General features: G+C 39.1%; 1 protein-coding gene across 3 annotated transcripts in view; it reads left to right on the top strand.

Annotated features, from left to right (window-relative positions):
- The window catches only part of LOC118280777 (mucin-5AC), a 116,759-nt gene that overhangs the window by 89,936 nt on the left and 4,437 nt on the right, over positions 1-22,386 (top strand). The window contains exons 3-13 of one of the 3 annotated variants that reach the window (XM_050699503.1): positions 9,118-9,299; positions 9,489-9,806; positions 10,113-16,644; positions 17,203-17,337; positions 18,018-18,280; positions 18,871-19,000; positions 19,480-19,626; positions 20,055-20,177; positions 20,658-20,809; positions 21,174-21,284; positions 21,685-21,806. In XM_050699503.1, coding sequence (XP_050555460.1) covers positions 9,118-9,299; positions 9,489-9,806; positions 10,113-16,644; positions 17,203-17,337; positions 18,018-18,280; positions 18,871-19,000; positions 19,480-19,626; positions 20,055-20,177; positions 20,658-20,809; positions 21,174-21,284; positions 21,685-21,806 — 8,215 coding nt within the window. Of the gene's footprint in view, positions 1-256; positions 7,673-9,117; positions 9,300-9,488; positions 9,807-10,112; positions 16,645-17,202; positions 17,338-18,017; positions 18,281-18,870; positions 19,001-19,479; positions 19,627-20,054; positions 20,178-20,657; positions 20,810-21,173; positions 21,285-21,684; positions 21,807-22,386 lie in introns of those variants that run through there. The other 2 variants (XM_050699505.1, XM_050699506.1) reach the window with 2 other exon arrangements.

Genomic DNA, 22,386 nt, shown 5'->3' with positions numbered 1-22,386 from the left:
AAAATACATTTAAAACATCGTAAACCTCAATCTTGAACGAGAAGCTGTACAAAATTAGTGCTAACTGTATGCAAATTATATCTATTAGCATCTCTTTTCTATTCTATTTAAAATGCATTATTAATTGTATGTTTTTTCTTTCTCTTTCAAATCTAATCCTGTGGTTCGTGGAACAACTCAAATGGACTTTGTAAAATATAACGCACCTCCATGAAACTCCTACCCACTCGACGCTGACTCTGACTTTTGACCGCAGACTTGACCGTCCTCCTTGTAAACCAGAAGAGGAATGACTATAACACGAAGATCGGAAGGTACCACAGTGTCAAACCACTCATCGGTCTACTGACATCGACGGCGAGGACGTTCATCCAAGATGGTGTCACCACGGAGTACGCCACCCAGATCCTGGGCACCACCTTAGATAACGGCCGCATTTACGCTCAGCTTCTAACGAAGTCTTCTCTAGTACTTTACAATAAGCCAACCAATGTAGAAGACCCTGTTATTGTCCAACCAACCCGCGTACATTCAGCTTTCGATGGTGAATGGAACGTCAAGCAAGATTTAGGCTTCATTGACCCTGAGAAGTTTGTGCTTAAGAACACTGACTATCTGGCGCCTAGCAGTAAAATGGAAATAGTGTATGCTAGCAAGCCAGCCCAAGATAGTTACAAGTTCTGGAGTCCTACTGCTCCTGAAAGTCAGGCTGAAAATCAAATATTTGATGAACCTACTGGTCGTAGAGTACAACCTGTTAAAGAGATCCCACGATATGTACAAAATGAAGCTTTAAATTTCCTTGACGGTCCATCCATTGATGGCGACAAAAAATTTGAATTTGTAGTAGAACCATCTATTGTAGACAATGTAAATGCAATCAATAGACAAAGTAAAGCATACGAACCGGTCACTGAACCAATTAAAGAAGAACCTCGTCCTAAACCTGAGGTTTTAGACGAAGTAAATGTAGTTAAAGTTAAACCTACTTACGATTTACCGACGTTCACAATTAAGAACGAATTTTCACCGATATTCTATTATATCGATAATGTTGAGTCTCGCCGACCTCAGCAGCAGGCGGCGCAGCAAACGAAAATACCTAAAAAATTGTTTGGTCAAAAGAGTGAACCTCGACCAAAAAAGACATTCACTTACGCGGGCTTTGCTGACTTCACAACTGTAGTTGGTGACACTGTCATTATATTTAGTCCTAACACTGAAACAAGTAGGCCACAAAATCCTGACGAAGTTAACGTTTTCCCATCCGCTAACCGCATTGACAAATTGTCCACTAAAATAACTTTCCTTGCTGCTGACATTCCTGTCGCCACATCCACTTACAAGGCCCATGAAGCTGCTTCAGCAACCAAATCCCCTGGACCTGCTGTAGTAGATGAGAATAGGTCTGACAAAGCTCTATTCAATGACGAGGAAAGTCTAAAAAAGGTTTTGTATGAAGTTGATGACAAGATACCTGATGTTGTTAGCGTCCAATACAATAACGGATTTGATTTGAACGTTGATGTTATTCAACCTTCTGAATCTCCTATGACAACCACAGAAAGTACTCGTACCACTGACGATTTGGGTGTTATTCCAATTAACGATTACTCTAACTCGGAGGCAACTGAGCCTTTGGCTACTTTATCTCCGACAACAACGATCTTGGAAGCACCTAAAGAATCAGCTGTCACTGAAAGCGATATGTCTGAATTATTCACCAATTCAGAAGAAGAGACTGAGAATACAGCCGCTGAAATAACAGAGAAACCTGAAGAAGAAGAGGAGGAGGAAGAAGAAGAAGATGTAACTACTGAAATGCCAGATTTCATGACTACCACAGAAAGTGGACACAGTGAAGAATCTTCTGAAGAAATGGAAACCACAACTGAGTCCAAATTCACAATCCCAGAAACACAAGAAGATAGTAATGAAGATACGCAGGAAGACACTCAGGAAGTAGTTTGTACTGATGGTTTTGAAACTCAATCTACAATGACGACAGCATACAAAACTTTGACTTACTTGACGACTTATTTCATACCTCTTGAGAGCACAGAAACTACAACTTCGATCAAATCAGACGTAGTTGTTGAGAGTAATACTGGTTTCTTGACCAACGTCGTTTGTAGGACAAACATGAATATTGAACCTACAGCTGTTGTAAATGTTGACTATTCCGTAGAAACTAAATCCAAAATCATAGAGCCAGTTCCCGAAGAACCTGCCAAGCCTCCTGTGGAGTCTGAAATAGTAACTGAAAGTCCAAAAACTACAACGCAACAACAAGAAATACAAACAACAGTTCAGGATGAACCAACTACTGGAACTGTTCAAAGTTCAGACGAAACTGAAGAAACGGTTGAAGAGAAAGAACCCACTACGACACCCTCTACCACCACAACAACAGAGAGAATAACAACCAGCCAAGGTCACGTTGAAGTATCTGTAAGTACTGAACAAACGACTACAACCACAACCACTGAAAAGGCAACGACACCAGAAGAAGTAGAAGATGCAGAAAATGAGATTGATGTAATTTACAAAACACTTTACACAACTTATACCTACTTCACAACATTCTTCGGTGACCAAACATCGAGCGTTGCAAGCCACAAATCTGTTGTAACTAACATCATTACATCGACAATCGATCTTTCTAAATTAGATCCATCACTATTAGGAGCATTCAATGAAGATGAGATTGCTCCAACCAGTGTGGGTATAGGCAGGCCGACAGAAATATTGGCTATTAACAGTGCCATCGATCTTGTTAAGAACAAAGACGTCCTTGAGTCAGTTGAAGGAGACGACATTTATAGTTCTCAGACGCCCACGCCATCATTAGGAGACGATGTCATTGCAAGTATAAAGCCTGATGCTGTCAAGACATATTACACTACTTACACATTCTTTACGACTATTTATGTTGGTAGTGATGCTAACATTTGCAGCAGGAATGAAGTCTACACAAATTACGTTGGACCAGATGAACTTATTCCCACAAAGGCTAATCCATTAGCAGTGGAGAATACTAGAGCTCAATTTGACTTTAGGAACTGCAAACAAGTTAAAATGGAACAACCTCCGAACCAGGAAGAAAATTCATCAATGGAAACTAGTGTCAGCATGGAAGAGGATAAAGAACAATCGTCTGAAGATTCTAAAGCTGAGGGTACACCAGACCCTAGTCCGATTGAAGTAGACATGTTGTTCAGTGTAGAATCTAATCCTTTGGAATCTGAAAACTCTTACGTCACTGATATTAAATCTTCCTCATCCAAAGGAGAAAGAAAGTTCCTTGATAACAACAACATCATTCTGGATGACCAGATCAGCTCAGAAAGTAACATAGAAGAGATCTTGCCATCACCTACCCTATTACTGCAAACAAGTTACACTACATTCACATATTTCACAACAATGTACATTGGCAAGGATTCTAGTAAAGTCAAGAGTCGCTTGGAAACCATTACGAATGTGGTCACAGAAACTATCATGCCTAACAAGGAACCTGAAGAAGAAAGTAACCTTCCAATTACTTATTACACGACATTCACTTATTGGACTACTCTGTACAAGGACAAGTCTACTACCATCACAAGTCGCGAAGAGATTGTATCAAACGTGGTTACTCCCGTACCTCAATCGGTTGCCACCATCAGTCCCATTGACACCACCCCTATTGATGTCGACACTAGCCTGCCACCTAAAGATTTAGAGGTAGAACTGAAACCTTCTTTAGTCTCAGACAACCTGGAACCCGATGATGGCAAAGCCACATTCTATACCACGTACACATATTTCACTACCTTCTACGCTGGTAACACCTCTCAGGTTAGAAGTAGCTTGGAAACTGTTACCAATATTGTTGATAACACAAAGCTAGTTGAAGATAATCAGCTTGGTAGGAAGGTACCAGGAGGTGCAGCTGACCAGAACTTAATCCAAGATAACGGAGAAAAACCACACATAGCTCCAACAGTAGTAAAAGAACAAATCATTCCTACAAAACTACCCGATGCTTCTTCAATTCCTGGTACAGTACTTCTAGGCACGTACATTGATAACTTGTTTGCGGAAGTAAAACCAGCAGAAAAGCCATCGACACCAGCACCAGAGGGAGAAAAGAAGATATTGTTCTCTCAAGTTGCTGTTATATCTGGTGACTCCACTGTTGTAACTGCTGACAACAAATCTTTGACTATTGACACGTCCAGTTCAACAACTACAACTGAAAGTAACATAATTAGTCCTACTCCAGAAGTAATTGAAAGCTCTGTCGCAGAACCTGAGCCTACGACTGAAACTCCTAGTGAATCAGAAGAGGAAGAAGACGACAGCACTAACACTAGAAAGAAGTCTCGTCTTACATTCACACCTAAAAAACCATCCACTACTCCTGTGATCATACCGTTTGCTTCGAGAAATCGACCAACGTTTATTCCTAAACGTGTGCCATTGTCTAGTGGAGCCACAACTATCACTCGTGCAGACTTCACTCCACCTGTTATCACTGCTACACCAAGTTTGAAATCTGTTAAATCATCTGGATTTGGTGGTAACAGAAAACAATCAGCATACCCTGGTTCATCAAGCGCAGGAAAGAGATTCCCTGGACGTGCTAGTGCCAACAACCCTTCTGCTAATGCACCGCAAGCATCAAGACCTGGAGGCTTTGCTGTAAGAGGCAGCATTCAACCTACCTCTAGAAGAACTGGCTTCAGATCTAGTTCAGGTCGCCCAAGCAGCTTAGATTACATTAACAGATCCGCAGCACCTAGAGTGAGGCCTACTGCATCAAGCAGGCTTCCACCAGGTAGAGTTAGGCCGTCAGCCTCAATAACATTCCCACCAGATCAGAATGATGAAACTTTGGCAACTCAACAGGAAGAAAACGCAACCGAACCATTCGAAGAGGTGTCTGAAGCTCCGGCTAGAACAACAAACAACCCTCTTCTTAGATTTAGACGTCCACCTGTTCCTAGACAACCTGGTACAGCTATCACTCCTAGGTCTACTACAGCTTCATCCAGAAGGGCAGTCACGCCTCGTGGTAGACTTACTACGACAACTAGGAGATCAACAACCAGAGCTACAACTAGTCCACTTCTCTCGTTACGAAGAAACAGACCAAATGCGCTCTTCCCTAGAAGAAACTTATTTAGACAACCAGAACCAGAACCTGAAGAAGAAATTAAAGAGGACGAACAGAAAGTAGAAGATAGTGAAGAACTCTTGGAAGAAGAAGAATTTGAAGAAGACAATGATTATGATTCATCTGATAGGAAGGAACGTCAAGTAGCACAGCCACCTCCTGCTATCGCGCCCAGGAGAAACATAGTACAAATAAGGCCATTTGCTTTTAAACGGCGTTCAAAACGTCAAGCCGATTATGGAAACAGGAAATTTAACTTTAGAAGACCAGGCGTTAAGACTACAACTACTCGACGCCCTGAACCTGAAACTGAAGAGCCAACTACACAAAAAGCCAGACCTGGTAACCGTTACAATGGACGTGCTAGCTCTGGAAGAACAACAACCGCTGTAGCTCCTAAATCAAACGCACGCCAGCCATTCGTTGTTCGTGGAGAAGCCAGAACTACAACCACTACATCGGCTCCAGCATACAGAAGAGGAAAGTCACCTCGGCCATCATCAAGAACCACGACCACTTCCTCCAGACCTAAGCCACCTAAGCCACCGAAGGCGCCAAGGCTAAATAAGAGCTCCTCAGGTGCTAGATCGAGTACCTCTCGTAGTTCAGGACGCAGCTCACGAACACGTACCACTACCAGCAGAGCCAACAGCAGGCAAAGGAGCTCCTTCGAAAACTTCAGCGGTGAACGCTTCAACGTGAAAAACGTCCTAAACGATGGAAAGATCACCATCACACATCAAATACCAACTGAAGTGACAGTGCCAATTGTGAACGGAAAGATTACTGAGTACAAAAACTTGCTATCAGCAACCCCTAGTCTAGAAACATTACTGCTTAACCAAGTATCAACTTCATTCGGACCTTTAGGCAACCCACAACTGGTGCTCGCTGCAGAGTCCACCGAATTAGCTGACAATGGAGCCACTAAAATCATTAAATACTTGTTACATGAAACTCCTACCACCACCGTAATTTTCACTCCTACCACCATCAGAGGTCGTAAAACTTCCTTCTCCCACATCCTTCCTAGTACTGTTTACAACGTAGAGCCAGTTACTCAGACAATTGCACCAGAGATTAACTCGAACGTTCCTCTTGCTAATCTTTTACTTTCCCAACTGTTGCTGGGCAATCAGCAACCGGCAATCAACCCATTCCTTGCTCTACAAGGACAGGGCTTGCTTCCCCAACAGCCACAAACTCCAGTAACTGAATACAAGACTCGCACGACTACCTACGTGACCACTGTTACAGATGCTAGGGAGACTGTATTACCTATCACATTTAGAGGCCAGGCCATTCTGACTACGATTGTAGACCCTACAACCAATGTCATTACGGCAACTGAATTTGTCACTGATACCGTAGTCACTACTCCTACCGTAGCTCAGGCTCCTCAGCTTAACTCGTTATTACTTCCTCTACTTCTCCAACAACAGCAGCAACAACAACAACCCGCACTGAACTTACAAACAGCCAATCCCTTGCTAGGTTTAGGGCAAGCAGATCTTGCTGCCTTAGGTGGTCTTAATGGCTTTAACAACCTAAATCTGTCACCGAATTCGAACCACCAAAATAATTTCAACAATGACATTTACAGTAATAGTCCCAAACCAAACATACTTTCTGATTTGAATAGTAATGAGGACTTTTCTGAAGATACTGAGGCACAGGATGCTGAGGAAGACCTTCCGCCGCCACCACCGGCTGCTCCCTCCCGTAGGAAGTCTCGTCCCAAGCCTGCTGCTGCAGCTGCCCCTGTAGGTCCTCCCAAACACACCAGCGTAGTGACTTTATACGTATCAGGTAGACATCCTGGTGAATTCAGCACAGTGCTGTCCACAGTTGTGTCAGACGACACGCAGACAGTAAGAAAACGTGAAGCCATATATTACGATAATGTTCAAGTGCTGCCATCTTTACTGCCAACGATTAGTGAACTTAGTGGCTCTTATCTAGACAGTGGCATTGTTTCAGATACTGATAAGTACTTTAACAATGCTTCGGTTGAGAATCAAGTGGAGACACAGAGTCTAGAGAGTATAGTGGGAGAGGTCAGTAAACACATTAGGTATGACGCGTCACCAACGTACGTGGTGACTGCAGCCAGCCCATCCGCCACGAGGGACCTAAGGCAAAGTTCAATTGACGATGTCTCGTGAAATATACAAACGGTTAGGTGTATAGTAATGGTTTAGTTATTTATTTCGATTGTATCATAGTAAGTTAACTATGGAATAGTGCCTTATAGATTTAGTTTAGTTTTAAGCACGAAATACTCTTTTGTACTTGACTAGATATTAACATGTTAATATAAGTTCACCAAAAATGTTATTTCCTATGTTACCATAATCAGTGTGTTGGGGAAAAATTGTTGGGTAACGATTACTCACTGCCTAAGATAAGTCTAGAATATCATGTTTACCTTTTAATACTCGTTCTTCTTGCTTACGACTGTACATTGCAAATACGACTTAAAATTAAAACAATAAAATGTATAAAATTTAATTCTGTTTTTTCTTTCATTTGAATCAAAGAAACATATAATATAATTATAAACAAAACACTACAAATATCAACGATTAATAATAATCCAACACCACTAGAAACAACACAAAAATACAATTTACAAGACACAATAACAGACTACAAAAAATCTTACGATATAAGACACAACCACACAATTCATTCTTCCTACCTTCCAACCACATCACAAAGACTCGACCAGACACAACTGAACTTGACCAGGACATGACAAAAGACCAGAAGACTGACAGACTGGACTGCATCAGAAAAACGAAGATCCCGAAGGTTCCCACTGACGGATGGTTCCAAAACCCACATCCTGCGACTTCCAATTTTGGAGGTGAGTGTAATTAGTGTTTTGTTAATGAATATTAAATTAATATACTAGATGCTCTTGAATATGTACAACTAAATAGTCCAGATAATAATTATAAAACAGTTAACAATAAGATAATGAAGATGATGAAAAGACTGATGACTGTTGATGAAGCGAAAGAAGTATGTAAGAATCCAGTTCCATTGTCTCTGCCTACCTCCATGGGAGACAGGCGTGAGGTTATTTATGTATGTACAATAAGAAAAAATAAGTTAAACACAATATTGAATGATTCAGGAGCATCTAACAATATCCTTACTGAATTAGATGTAAATAGATTAAAGATTAACACAGCCTTAATAAAAGACACTAAAATCTCACTCATAGATGTAGAAATTACCCATATAGAGTATACAATAGTAAGTGTAGATAAAAACTAAAATACAGATAGAAATTACATAAGACATTACAGAAAAAAAAGTATAAACAGTCTGCATGTGGTTGAAACGACACCGGTGCACGCGCACCCTGTCACGCGATTCCGCATAATTGTAATAATAACAAGGTATGAAATGAAATAGATTCGTGGCGTCACATTCTATTAGCCACATGTGTAGCTAATGAAAATTCTGATCTCAATCTTAATGTCGATAAGGCGTTGGTATTATTTTTTCATTATGATCTTTATTAGTTTGTGTCATGAGCTATTTTACTGTGGCTTTTTTTATATCTCTGACAGCGTTTATCTTACCTGGTTTAACGTCTTCATACAACAATTATTAAATAAATTGGTCTTATGCAATTTCTGTCTGATTAGTTGTAAAATTAGTTAAGTAGTTTTAGTTAATTACTAACAGCTTTGCACAAATGTTTGTTTTTCAGAAATGTTATGCTGTAGAATGGGCTTATTTTGTGTGTCACAGGAATGCACAAAAATTGGTGTTTTTATATATTATGATTTCACTTTACTTAATAGAGTTTTTAAATATATTTGTAATCTAAGTTTTATGCTTTACATATTTGTTGCTGATTTGATTTAAAGTCAACCATTTGATACTAGATTGATTTGTAAGGGACAACAATGATTATAATAGTAATTTTAATATTCCAGCATTTAACACAAATGGTATTGTATATGATAACACACCTTGGAGACCAGGAAGAGATATGGATTTAGAGGCAAAGGAACCTGAAGAGGATGAGAGAAGGCTAAAGAATCTAGCCACAAGGATAATGTCTAATGGAGTCGAAGTACTGGTCAAGGATAAAAACGCTGAAGGAAAGCAAGAACAGGTACAATATCTTATTTCTTTCTTAAATCGATAAATATGAAAGTTAAAAGTAGAGATTTTGCTATTAAATTCTTGTATGAAAATTTTCTTGTAGAAGTATTATAAAGAATATTTTATTAGCTATTCATCTTGTAGTAAGTTTTTAGTTTTAGCAGCATTCATTTCATTTTCATCTACGCTTTTTTCTCAGCGCAAACTTAAGCTCATTCACGCCACTGCGTTACAACCGTACCACAGCTCATCTTCAGCATCAAAACAATTGCTATCATCAGCAGTCGCCACTGTCGTCAGTCGTCAGCAAATAAGCGCTCTCTTCCCTTTACACCAGCTCATGCAACATAACTATATCATCAAGACTTGTATGACCACTTACACATATTTAACAACCGTGGTTCAAAACAAAAGGAGTGCTATATCAACATTTGAGACCATAGTCTCAGTTGTTACTACAGAATCTCTTACCAATCTTTACGATACTGATGTTATACCAGACTTAAAGCCGACAAAAGTAAGATTTGGGACCCCGGTTGGTCAATTTCCAAATGATTCCGTCATTCCGAGCTATTTCACCCTGATACCTTTCTGTACTTTTGTAGCCCTGTAGTTTAACATGTTTCTTTTCTAAAATGTCTATCTGTAGTAGGTACTTTAACATTTTGTAGTTAGATTCCACAATTCTAATTAATACATAACACTTTTATTTACCTGTCATAATTAATCCGATAAAGGCCCTTTTAAATATGATCCCATTATAATCGTGTATATTATGATCATTTGTGGTACCATTACTGACTATAATTTTAAAACATTTCAGACCAAATACATGGAAGTGAAGACCATCCAACCATCAGCGGCGACCAACATGTACATGAGCAGTTATCCAAAGATTGATAAACGAATTGACAGCGCAGAAGACGACAGTAACAGTTTCGAGCTGATCCAGCCTTCAGAAGTCAGTAATCCACCCTGCACTAGTTCCTGCTCTTGTAGTAACACAAAGACGGAAGGCTTGCAGACTAAATACAGCAATATTAACTTTTCTGGATCATCGAGTAAATATGGTATGAAGACAACGAACTATGGTGCCACGAAACTAGACTTAAGACCAACAAACAAAGAATCTGTGGATAAAAAAACTAAGTACGGACCTTATGAATATGAAACTAATTCCCACTTAGCCCCAACCGACAAAGTAGTTGAAAAGTATACAGAAGTCATCAACGATTATTCCGATGAAAAAGATTCGAATTCAGTTGAAGAAAGTGAATTGTTGACGAATGAACAGGCGCCGGCTCCACCGAAAACAAATAAAGTAAATACGAAAGTTCCAGAAAAAACGAAACCTGACAAACCACAGAAACCAAACAAAAACAAGTTTGTCGTTGCAGATCTTTTGAAATTAGGAACTTTGGGAATAAAAGGTTTGACGCAATTGGCACCCGTTATTGAAAAGATGACAGGCGGTTTCATAAAACGACAAGACACACTCAATAAAACCACAACGACGACGGTCAAGCCTGCTGTTAAGTTGACAGCCTACACTGCCAACAAAAGAGTGGACACTGATTTAGAAGGAAAACACAGTAACTTTCCAATTTACATTCCAGTAGACGAATTAGAAACTTCAGAATCTCAACTTGTGTTTACCAATGCTACATTACATCAGAACTTGGCGTGGGCAGCCGAACATAAGCAGCCTAAAGCACACATTGTCCCACCTAAAATTGTGCACGAAAGCCCACTTGTCAACGGCGGTATACCCATTAGTCCCGGTGAAATAATAACGGCTAACTCAGACGTCATTGTTGGGAAACCAGCCGTGGGTGGACCTTTAACCTTGGCTGCGAGCGGAATTAAGTTACAAAACTCGGTCAATCCTCCGCCTATTGACAGTTTTATTGCAGCGAACGAACAATACTTCGTGAACGAGAAGCCACTTGGTGATCAACCGCCAAGTGATGATTCTTATGATTTGAGGCCACCTGAGTTACCTAAACCAAATCCAAAACCAAACAGGCCTATGCAAAGACCAATGCCCTCATTTAATGTTCAAAATTCTGCTCCGAATGATAAATACCCATATCGCATGCCAGGGAGCATACATGACCATCTAATGAAAACTGAACAAATTAAAACTAACGTACCTGTATTAAGCAATCATGGCAGACCAGCATTTTTGGATTACATTCCATCATTGGCGAAACCTACCAATGCTCCCATTAAACATCACATTGATTTTAAACCTGTGAATGAAGAAAATGTGGATCCTGTACCTGACAACAGCCCAAGTTCTTCTGAAGTTGTGAACACGCAAATAAGAACGGAGAATAGTTTTACAGTGGCAGGAAATGTAGAATCCAATAAGCCTTTCTTAGTTGATATCCAACCTTCAAGAGTTGCGAACGTGCTCATTCCACATGGCAGCTCTACAGCTTTAGTATTTGCTGGATCTTCCGAGCCTCACAAAACTGGAGACTACATTGATGATCCTCTTCCATACCCTGAACCAGGTTACTTTGGCAGTTTTAGTATAGATGCGCCACAAATGACCAATGTGCATAATGTACCAACTAACACCAATAAACAGTATGTTGGCAAACCGAATGTTCATCCACCCTTAGATAGTCACAAACCCAATGTACCACCTTACAAAGACCAATCGCACAGAAACGACTTGAAAATAAAATGGAAAGATAATAAACGCCCAATCGACTACAATAAGATACCACCTCCAACAAGCAACCAAGAAACTCACGTACAAGTAGGTCCACAAATAACTGTTTACGATCCAGATGTGTACAATCCTAATAATGGTGATTTTGACAAATATAACAAACATAGAGGTAAAGACAAACCGAAGGATGGTAAAGAAGTAATTGACAAAGAATATGAAAATTACTTAGCTGTACCACCTCCACCGCAGCAGACCCCTCAAAAACAATATTATAATCAAGATAATATATACGATAAAAGTAAACCTTATAGCCAACGACCCATAGTTCATACCAAACCTGTGCAAGACATGAAAGTATTTTTGAATATTCAGCATCCAGTACCTGAGCAGTTACCACCTAAAGTTACTTCTGAAATCTACTTCGCAGCACAGATGCCGAACAGCAAGCCTTCTCCTACTTATACAATCCGCATTCCACCAGCATCACCTAACTACAATACCTTCAACCAGGCTACAAATAATATGCAACCTCCTAAAGGAAATAACGCAGGTCAAATTCAGAATTCATTTTCAGTGATATCTTCACCAAATATGGCTAACAAATCTTTTGTGCCACAAGTCAGTGAAGATAAGGATAATACTTATACGGTTACACTAAACACAGCTACTAATGTAGCTAGTAACAACGAGGTAGGACAAGTAATTGGCTCTAGTGTAGCTGTGCCCGTCGGTACATCGACTCATGTTAGCCAACTCAATACCGATATACCTATTGGAACAAACTTTGCAATCAGAGTGGAAGATAATACTTCGCCTTTGGAAACTTACAATCTACAAGGCAATTCAAACCCACCAACTGTTTTTAATGATAACAGCCGCATACCACAAGTTACTGTAGGAGACAATAGATGGAACAAGAGTTCTACAGATACAATTCATTCAACAATAGTTGGAAACAGCTATAATAACCAAAACTATGGAGACAAAAAGCCAAGCTATGAAGATAAAAATCACTATACCAGTCACAGTCAACAAAATGTAAATAAGAATCAAAATTATGCTAGCACGAATCAAAATCAATATGTTAATAAAAATCAAAATACAGAAATTAAGAATCAGAACTACAACAACAAGAATCAAAACGATGGACACATCAATCAAAACTATGGTAACAAACAACCATCGTATGAAGATAAGCAACCGACATATGAAAATAAACCATCAAGTTTCAATGTCCATAGCCAAAACTTTGGAAACGTAAACTATGCAAACAAAAACCAAGATCAAGGTAACAAAAACTTTGAAAAACCTAGCCAAACTTATGGAAACCAGAACAAACAACCAAGCTTTGAGAACCAGTATCAAAACTATGGAGACAAAAATGTACGTAATCCTGTAAATCCATCTATACCACCTTCTCTCAATAGTCACGCTAACTTCCCAATGATGAACGATTACTCGACGCCTTCAACTGACAACGAAGCTGTAAAACCAGTCACAGAATACCCAGACAATGTAAAATCAAGTGACATCAAGAGACCAGCAAAATTAATACCAAACATACCAACAAATTCCCACGGTTGGTATTCTAGTGTGCTTAATGAAAATAAGATTGTTAATAACATTAAAGTAGAAGCTACCACCAGAAAGATTATACCATTGATTCACGATTACAATGAGAAGAATAATTCACCTCAGTTTGGAGAGAAAATTACAAGCGCTGGTAAACCACCCACCGAATTTTGGTCACAAAATGGACCAACCGTTACAGGTTTCAGTATAGGAAAGCCTTTTACTAAACCTCAAATTACAGAGAAGCCATTATCTACAAACCCACCGTTTACAACTAAACCATTTAATGTTAATTACATTCCGTCCAATTTGGGAGGAATGAGACAGCCTGCTTATGATATACCTATTAGAGACAACAGCGATGAGACGACTACCGCTAAAGTTAACTTATCAACTGATAAAATAAAGCCAGTATATGAAAACTCAGAAGAAATATATGACGGAGAAGAAGAACCAGAGAACGCAGGTGAAATTGACGGAGAAGTTAGTTCAGAATCCATGAAAGTTCCTGTAGTAAGTGCTTCAAGTGAAATCGACAGCAGTTCCAAATCTTCTACTGAGATCACTCTCCTACAAGATGAAGTATTGAGTCCACCTAAGAACGAGGATAAAGATGAAAGCAACAAAATCCTTGTCAATTTCAACCCTGGTACACAAACCGAAAAGCCATTTACTTCTTACAATAGTACCGGCTTCCAATCAAATACGATAAAACCAATTTATGAAAACAACCCATACAATAAACCCAGACCGTTTACAATCAACACTGCCATCGTTCTTGATCATCAGTTACAGCAGCCTCACTGGCAGATCAACCATATGATGGAAAATACTACAAATGCATCTTACGAAGATAACATAGATTTGAATATCGGAGAAGAAATGGACAAACCATCAAAATTCAAGCCACCTACATCATCAAACCCTCTCTATGTTACAGAATCAGATGTAAAATACAAGAGGCCACCAAGACCAGTATTTGCCAATCGGTACAATAACACGCAAGTGCATAACGAATCAATTATAACATCTACAGTTCATATTCAAGATAAAAAACCATTGATTGTGGAAAAAGCCACAGAAAAAACGACTTTACCGACATTCACGTTATCTAACTTAGAATTGAATCGTACTTCCAGTGAGATCATTGATCTGTCACCACCGCCACCAACAATGGACTATAACTTCAAGCCATCTACGAATGATGAGATGATTATGGGTATGAGCCCTCCTCCTCCACGCACTCCTCCTGGTATCAGGCTTCCCACTAGAGTTCCTTTGACTCCTCGTCCAGCTATACCTATTAGAACTCCACCACCATACAGAACCAAGCCGTCAAGACCTGTCCCACCTCGAGTAACTACTCAAAGACCAATAAGGAAACCAGTTGTTAATAGGGATGAGATATCAACTTACAGGCCTGCTTTCGATATACTCAACAATATCAGAAGACCGACTTACAACCGTGATCAACCATCATCACAGCTTTTGCCTCCTCCTAGGGATATCCCATCTAGGGTTGTCAGTCCTGTAGAAGTACCAGCACCAACAGTTAGCATTCCAGATGTACCTAAGGTGGTCTTCCCAACTCCTATCTCTTCAGGCTGGCTAACTTCCTCTGGCATAGATTTCTCATCCAGCTTTAACTTCAACCCAACGTCCATACAGTTCCCTGAATCTCCAGAACCATCCAAGATTCCTGATTCCTCTGAAGTATCGTCTTCCTCAGAAAACTCTTACTCATATGAAACGGAATCATCTTCTGAACGAGGTGATGATGAAGTTAGTTACGAGAAACCGGTTACAGAAGATAGAGTGGTTGCTTCTAAAGAATCTAGTACTGAGGCAAGTACTACTACTACTACTACTACGACAACAACAACGCCTAAGATTACAACAACTAGCACGGAATCCAGTGAATCTTCCTCTGAAGCCAGTCAAGAAGAAAGCACTACGGATAAAATGAAGGTTATTCCACTTGGCAACAAGAATAGGACTCGCAAACCTTACCCAGTACGAATCGATGAAAAGAAAACTACCACTAGCAAATACAAGTTGCCTCCCAAACCTACATCTATTATTAAACCAACTAGGACTATATCTAGACCTGAAATCTTATATCCGACAAGGCACACTTCTATCAGGAAGATTGTACGACCGATCACTAGAGTACCTCCTATTATTCCAACCGGTATTATTGAAAGTTCAGAATCATCAATTGACGAAGATTTCATCAGACCAACGGAGGTCTTGAAAGACAACATTCCATCGACAATTGCTGAGTTAGAAGTAACAAGTCTGGTAGAAAGAGAACCTTCCAGCTTACCTAGTAGCATTCCTTCAAGTGTAGAAAATAGCATTCCTTCTAGCGTTCCAACTCCAAGTATAGAAGAGATCACAACTATAAAACCAACTCACCACGCTGGTAACGAAGTCAAGATATCAGACGAAATCATCCCAACGAAGACTGAATTTAGAACAACTGTCATCACACTCACTAAAACACTATCAGAGCCACCGAAAACAGTGTCAAGCATTGGCTACGTGAATCTAACACACACATTAACGGTCACACATACAAAGACAAGTTTAGTCAGCCAATCAGAAGGAGCTGTGACCCAAACCTTGATTCTAACAAACACACAGACATCGACAATTGTTGACGTTGTAACAGAGGTACACACACAAGTGCAACCTACAACGATTATAGAGACAGTGACGAAACACATACCAATACAGGTGCAACCAACACCAGTTCAAGAAAGCATTCCAAAAACTAAAGTATCTTTAGACGATATTACAATGTCATCGGAAGAGAATGATAATCTGATTATCAGAGATTCTGATACAACTGATAATATCATTCAGAAGATTGAGAATGATAGTGATACTGAGAATGATAACGATACTTTCTTCGTTGTGATGAATAAGTCTCAGAATGGAGGCCAATCTCCGCCAGTGAGTACTGATATTGAGACTGGAGATTACGATGTGACTAGGAATGAACAAGTCAATAACAATGGTGTGTCTCAAGTATTGTTCGGAGAGATTCTATTGGCTGGCACACCTTATCTGGAGACTACTAATGTTAATCCTAATGGTAAGTTGTTCTTGAATTTACATCTCACACCCACTTTTCGTCAGTTTCGTTAACAGTCCCATTATAACTGAGTTTATTGCATAATTTGAGACTATTCTATTTTATTTAATAATGTGAATTCTGGCACTTGTATTTTAAAACCAACAGGGTAGATGACTATTTTTTTTAATGTCCGCCTCGTAGATTATTTTATAACATTCGACGCGTATATTTTATTACAAACACTTTTGAAGATATATATAGATTTGTAGTATTGCGTGACGTCACTTCTACATACATTTTATACATAGAAATGGCGTATCGATTGATCCCATTCCTAAACTAAACATTCGTTTTATCCAAGCATTGTTATCTTATACAGCAAAAAATAAAATACGTGTGTAATAGTTTTATACTACCTAACTGGCTGACTAATAAATAGATTTTCACATAATTTTCATACCCCATCATCATTCCCATTTAAGTAACTATTAGCTAAATATCTACACATATGCAAAAGGAGTCAGGGTGTAACATTTATTTTTCATATTTGATAGCCTATATTTCTCAACATTTCAGGTGTGCCATACGGCAAGGAATGCCAGCCAGATTGCAAAGCCTCCAGAAACGAGCGCTGCCAGCGAATCGATGGACTCATGAAGTGCGTGTGCAGACCTGGTTTCGCCAGAATGTTCCCTGACAGGCCTTGTAAACGTAAGTACAAGTAATAAAGTTCAAAATATCACAACTATTTGTTAATATACAAATAGTTTTAATAATCTCGAGCACCTAGCTTCACTGACAGACAGACTGACGGACAATAAAATTTGACGTTTCAAAAGTGCCTAATTTAGGATTAATTGAAATAAATGCTTTGACTTTGACCTCCTCCTTTTTGAAATCAGTTAATAACTTAATCAGTTAAGTGTAATCTTCAGTAAATTGTTCATTTACACATTATGAATTTAGTAGCTGAAATGCCCAATACAGGCTATTATATTGGGCTTTGCATGTCTCGGGAGTTAAATACATCACGTTTCACCACCATTAATTTAACAAAAGTAAAAAAACAACGTCACGCCTTTTAGCTCGGAAGGTGTAGACAGAGGTGCACATTACGGCACGTAATGCCGCTATACAATGTACAACCCACTTTTCACCAATTTTGTCTTAAGTCCCATGTAATAGGGGGTGAGCCTATTGCCATATATTGGGCACGATTCCAAACTCCGTACTACTACTGAGAAATTTTCGTAAAACCGAAAAACCAGCCCAGCAATGCTTGACCTGGGAATCGAACCCGAGATCTTGCAGTCGTATTTGCGACCACTCGACCAACAAAGCAGTCATTTTAACAAACCAACTTACTTAGAATTCATAATTTTTCTTTTCAGCAACATACACCTACTCCGTGAAGCTGGCTCTGGGATCTCAAGGAAACGAAAGACTGGAATTCCAAGACAATCTATCTGATAACTCAAGCAAGGAGTACCATGCGTTAGCCGTGGCTTCTCATGAAGGTATCAACAGGATGATCATGCAGTCAGACCTGAGGGACGTCTACCATGGGGTCCACATCAATGGCTTCCACCCAGTGGAGATGAAGACTACAGGAGGAGACTTATACCAGGGTGTGATGAATGACTTCTATGTACAGGTAATGGTGTTAAAAGAGGTAAAAGTTTTCGTATTTTTATTATGATTGTGATGATTTAGAGGATCAGGGTTTTGTAGTTGGTATGAGGACTGAAGGAAACCAGCTCCAGTGTATTATTACTGATGATTAGGTTTAGTTTTTTGGGAGGCAGTTTCCACTCACATGCTTAATAATTGAATGTCGACGTGACTCGAAGGTTTAAGACACCCGCTTCTCATGCATGAGAGTTCAAGTAACAATGTGACTTTGTTCGAGTTATGTGTACTTTCAAAGATTATTTAGACACCACTGACAAACGCTGAAGAAAAACATCGTAAAGAAACCTTGGCTTAAAAGATCTAATTTTAAGTTTGAAATCCCGCATTGAGTAAATGTGATGGTTGATGCTTATACCTTCTCCGTGCGAGAAGAGGCCTTTGGTCAGCAGTGGCCACTTATAGGCTGTTGATGATGATGACTTGTAATTGTGTTCGTTAGATAAATGACTAATTCTTTTTTACATATAATGTTTTACCTTTTCATTCACAATTGAGTTATAAAATGTTTGCCAAAAACATCACTGCTCTCAAAATCCTCTCAATAATTTCCAGCTCTCGGACAATGCCCATGAGAGCAGACTGAAGGAGGTCATTGAGAAGTACTTGAGGAACAACAACTACAGCCTCGGAGGGACGGAGGTCCATGCTGCTAGTGAGCTGATGGAGAAATTGGATGTTAGCGGTAAGTAAAAATTTTATACCTTATAACTTTTGTAAGACATACTAAATTAATTATTATGTTTTTCGGTTTACTCATGTAATTATTTGACGAGGAACTCGACTAGTTTCAAGCCATGCTAGACTTATATTCATGAGCAATATTCCGCGACACACGAGTAGCATACCGAAAAACATAATGATTAACAATTAGTACCATCATAAGTCGATTTTATGGAGCCTAAAGGCAGCACAGTTATCAACTGCGTTATTTTTTGCATGACTTAACAGATAATATATTTTAGTAACGTAATTTATGTTCACTTACTAAAAAAAAAAAAATACATATTTTAAAATAATTATCGTTTCAGAATCTTTTTGTATTGTTATGAAATTAGTTTTTATAGGTATAATATTTTGGTAAGCTTTGGTGCCATTAATGCATATTTTTAAGTAAAATAAAATATATATATATTAATTTTATGATGATTTCTTGTCTTGCAGACTTCGACGAGTGCGTGAGTGGGCAGTTCCACGATTGCTCTGAGCATGCGCAATGCTTCAACCTGCGCGGTACCTACACTTGTAGCTGTCTTGAAGGTTTTGCTGACCTCAGCGTCAACGCGCTGTACCCTGGCAGGATCTGTTCTGGTAAGTTCACCATATTTGCCACGCGTTTAAGTTTGCATTTTGGTATTTTGATCATTTATTCTTCTTACTAAGTAGACATGATCTTTAAAAACGTACGCAATTTTAAGTATTTTAATAGATACTTAAACATACTTATAGGTCGTTAAGTATTAAATCAAAAGTCACTATAATATTAGCGACACTATTGTCAAAAGTACCAAAGATTTTTCCTGTTTTATTAAAATAAACGTCATGGAGCCCGAGACCTTTCCAACAAACGCAAAACCGTGGACTTCAGTCGTACGTTCTGGAGTTATAGCGTCAGGAAGGAAAACCCAACTTATTTTTATATTATAGATTACAGCAATATATAAAATAATACTGTATCAAATAGCTATTAAAGTAGCTTTTTAAAAGTCACAGGAAAATTCTTTATGATCTATTTCCAGCTGAACCAGTGGGATGTGAAAGGTGCAACTATCACGGCGCTTGTTACTCCAGGGATGACAGAAGAGTTCTATGCGAGTGCTTCCAATGGTACGCCGGTAGCTCCTGCCAGATTAATTTGAAGGGTAAGTTGCATTATTATAAATTAAGAAGAATCTTATTATACACAGTTTAGATTCAGAGCATACGCGCATCTTGTCTATTTAATTTTATCTTGTTAGGCCCACAAGTTGGCAAAGGACATGGAACTTCTCTGGTGTTGTGTCTATGGGCAGATTCGAGTGATCCCTTCGATATATTTTATGGTATAAGCCGGTAAACGGGCAGACGGATCAGCTGATGGTAAGCAATTATTGCTACCCATGGACACTTGAAACTCCAGAGGCAGGTACGTTGCCGGCCTTTTGGTTTTTTTTTGGGATTGGAAAGTTGTTGGGAATCGGGGATTGGGAGAATTGGTACTCCGGTAACCTCACTTACACAATGAACACAACGATGATTGATTGATGATTATATTAGTCCATCTTGTTACTTTAGTGTTCAAAGAGCAAGGAAATATACTGATAACTTTTGACTACTTCTAATGACTTTTTCTGTCCTTACAGTGGTCCTAATATCCCTGGTGGTATGTGGTGCTCTCCTGACGGTGGTGCTGGCTGTGTGTGCTGTGATGGCGTGTTCGAGGCGCGCGCGCAGGGCGCCGCATCCACAACGCTCCATCGTCGCTTGTATACAGAGCATGCCTAGTTTACATCAGGTAAGCGATTTTGTTGTTTATTTGTTTCGTTGAATAGAGTTCAAACTTGTTTGAAGTTTCTTGCTCGTTCTTCTTCATTGGAAGCTACAATTTGGAACAAGCACCTAGCTTCACTGACGGATAGACAGACTATCGTTTTTATTTCTTTCTTTGTTGACGTATTTATGGTTTAAATGTAATAAATGATTTCACTTTGACTTTACTATTCTTTGTTATGTACTATTTGCTGTGTGTTTAAAAATCAAAGTTAACACAGTGTTTCTGTAGCTATTATGCCAGATATGCCAAATTCGATTCCGAAGTGGTGATAATGGTAAAGGAATTGAATCTTTTTAAATATGCTAACTTATTTCTTTTGATGCAGGGTGCGATGCCAAAACAAAGAGCTGACAGAAGAGCACTGATCAGTGAACGAGGAGAGTCTGGAGACAACTCTAGCATCCAGAATGCGTCGCTGCCTTATATACCAGCGAAGGTATGCACTTCTGTTCTTATTTATGTTGAGATAACATTTGACAGAAAAGGGAATGTTACGATGGTTTGGACATGTAGAAAGGATGGATGAAAGCAGATTTACGAAAGAAGTATACAAGGCGAATATGAGTGGGACCGTCGGTAGAGGGCGCCCCAGACGGACATATAGCAACCAGATTGGCGATATATTAAAAAAGGGCCAAATTAAAAATACCTTTAACCGACGAGCATGCATGAAAAGACTGATGACTGTTGATGAAGCGAAAGAAGTGTGTAAGAACCGTGGCAATTGGCGTTCCATTGTCTCTGCCTACCCCCATGGGAGATAGGTGTGAGGTTATGGATGTATGTATGATATTTGACATGGCCATATTATAATATGTATTTCTCGACCATTCCAGAGAGCGTCAACAAGCGCTAAGAAGTGCGTGATGTCGGACCCACCAGCACACGATCCTCCGCCGCCACCAGCTCCTGCTGTCATGATCCCTAGAGCCAGGCTGCATCCTCATCATGGAGACAGGTGAGGTTCTAATAAGCTGTAGGAATTTGATGAAGGTGGCACAAGATAAGTAAAGGAATGATGGAAATTAAAAGCTACAAGTTATCAAGAGTCTTCGAGGTTTCGTTGTGCAAGTCTGAATATTTAATCAATTAAATCGACACCAGCAATTTATACTGCGCTAACTCAAAAAGCGTACTTTACAGTAGAGGCGTTTAAAGGGAAAAACGTGATAACTTTTACATTAATTAAGATACTTTTTTGAAATTTGGTATGCTTAATATTTAATTTATTCATTGTAATATCTCATATTTATATTTCCTTAACTATTTCTATTTTTTGATTTAGCGCAAGTTAGCCGTATATAAACGAAATTCATCAAAAAAAATTACATCTTACACACGTCTAACTTATGTTAGCGTAGTGTATTACGGGACGTCGTAGTGCATGATCAATCATCTGATGCATATTTCAATATTTTATAAAGAACATGTACTTACTCACAAAAAGAATAGTCAACGTACCATTAATAAACTAATTAATACGTTAACACATAAGTATTTACTATGTAAAAGTCGCTAAGTCGGTCATTTTACAAACG

This window comes from Spodoptera frugiperda, chromosome 16, assembly GCF_023101765.2.
Source record: "Spodoptera frugiperda isolate SF20-4 chromosome 16, AGI-APGP_CSIRO_Sfru_2.0, whole genome shotgun sequence".
Classification (NCBI taxonomy): Eukaryota; Metazoa; Arthropoda; class Insecta; order Lepidoptera; family Noctuidae; genus Spodoptera; species Spodoptera frugiperda.
The sequence above is the reverse complement of the archived record's forward strand: the minus strand, read 5'-3'. Positions and strand labels throughout refer to the sequence as shown.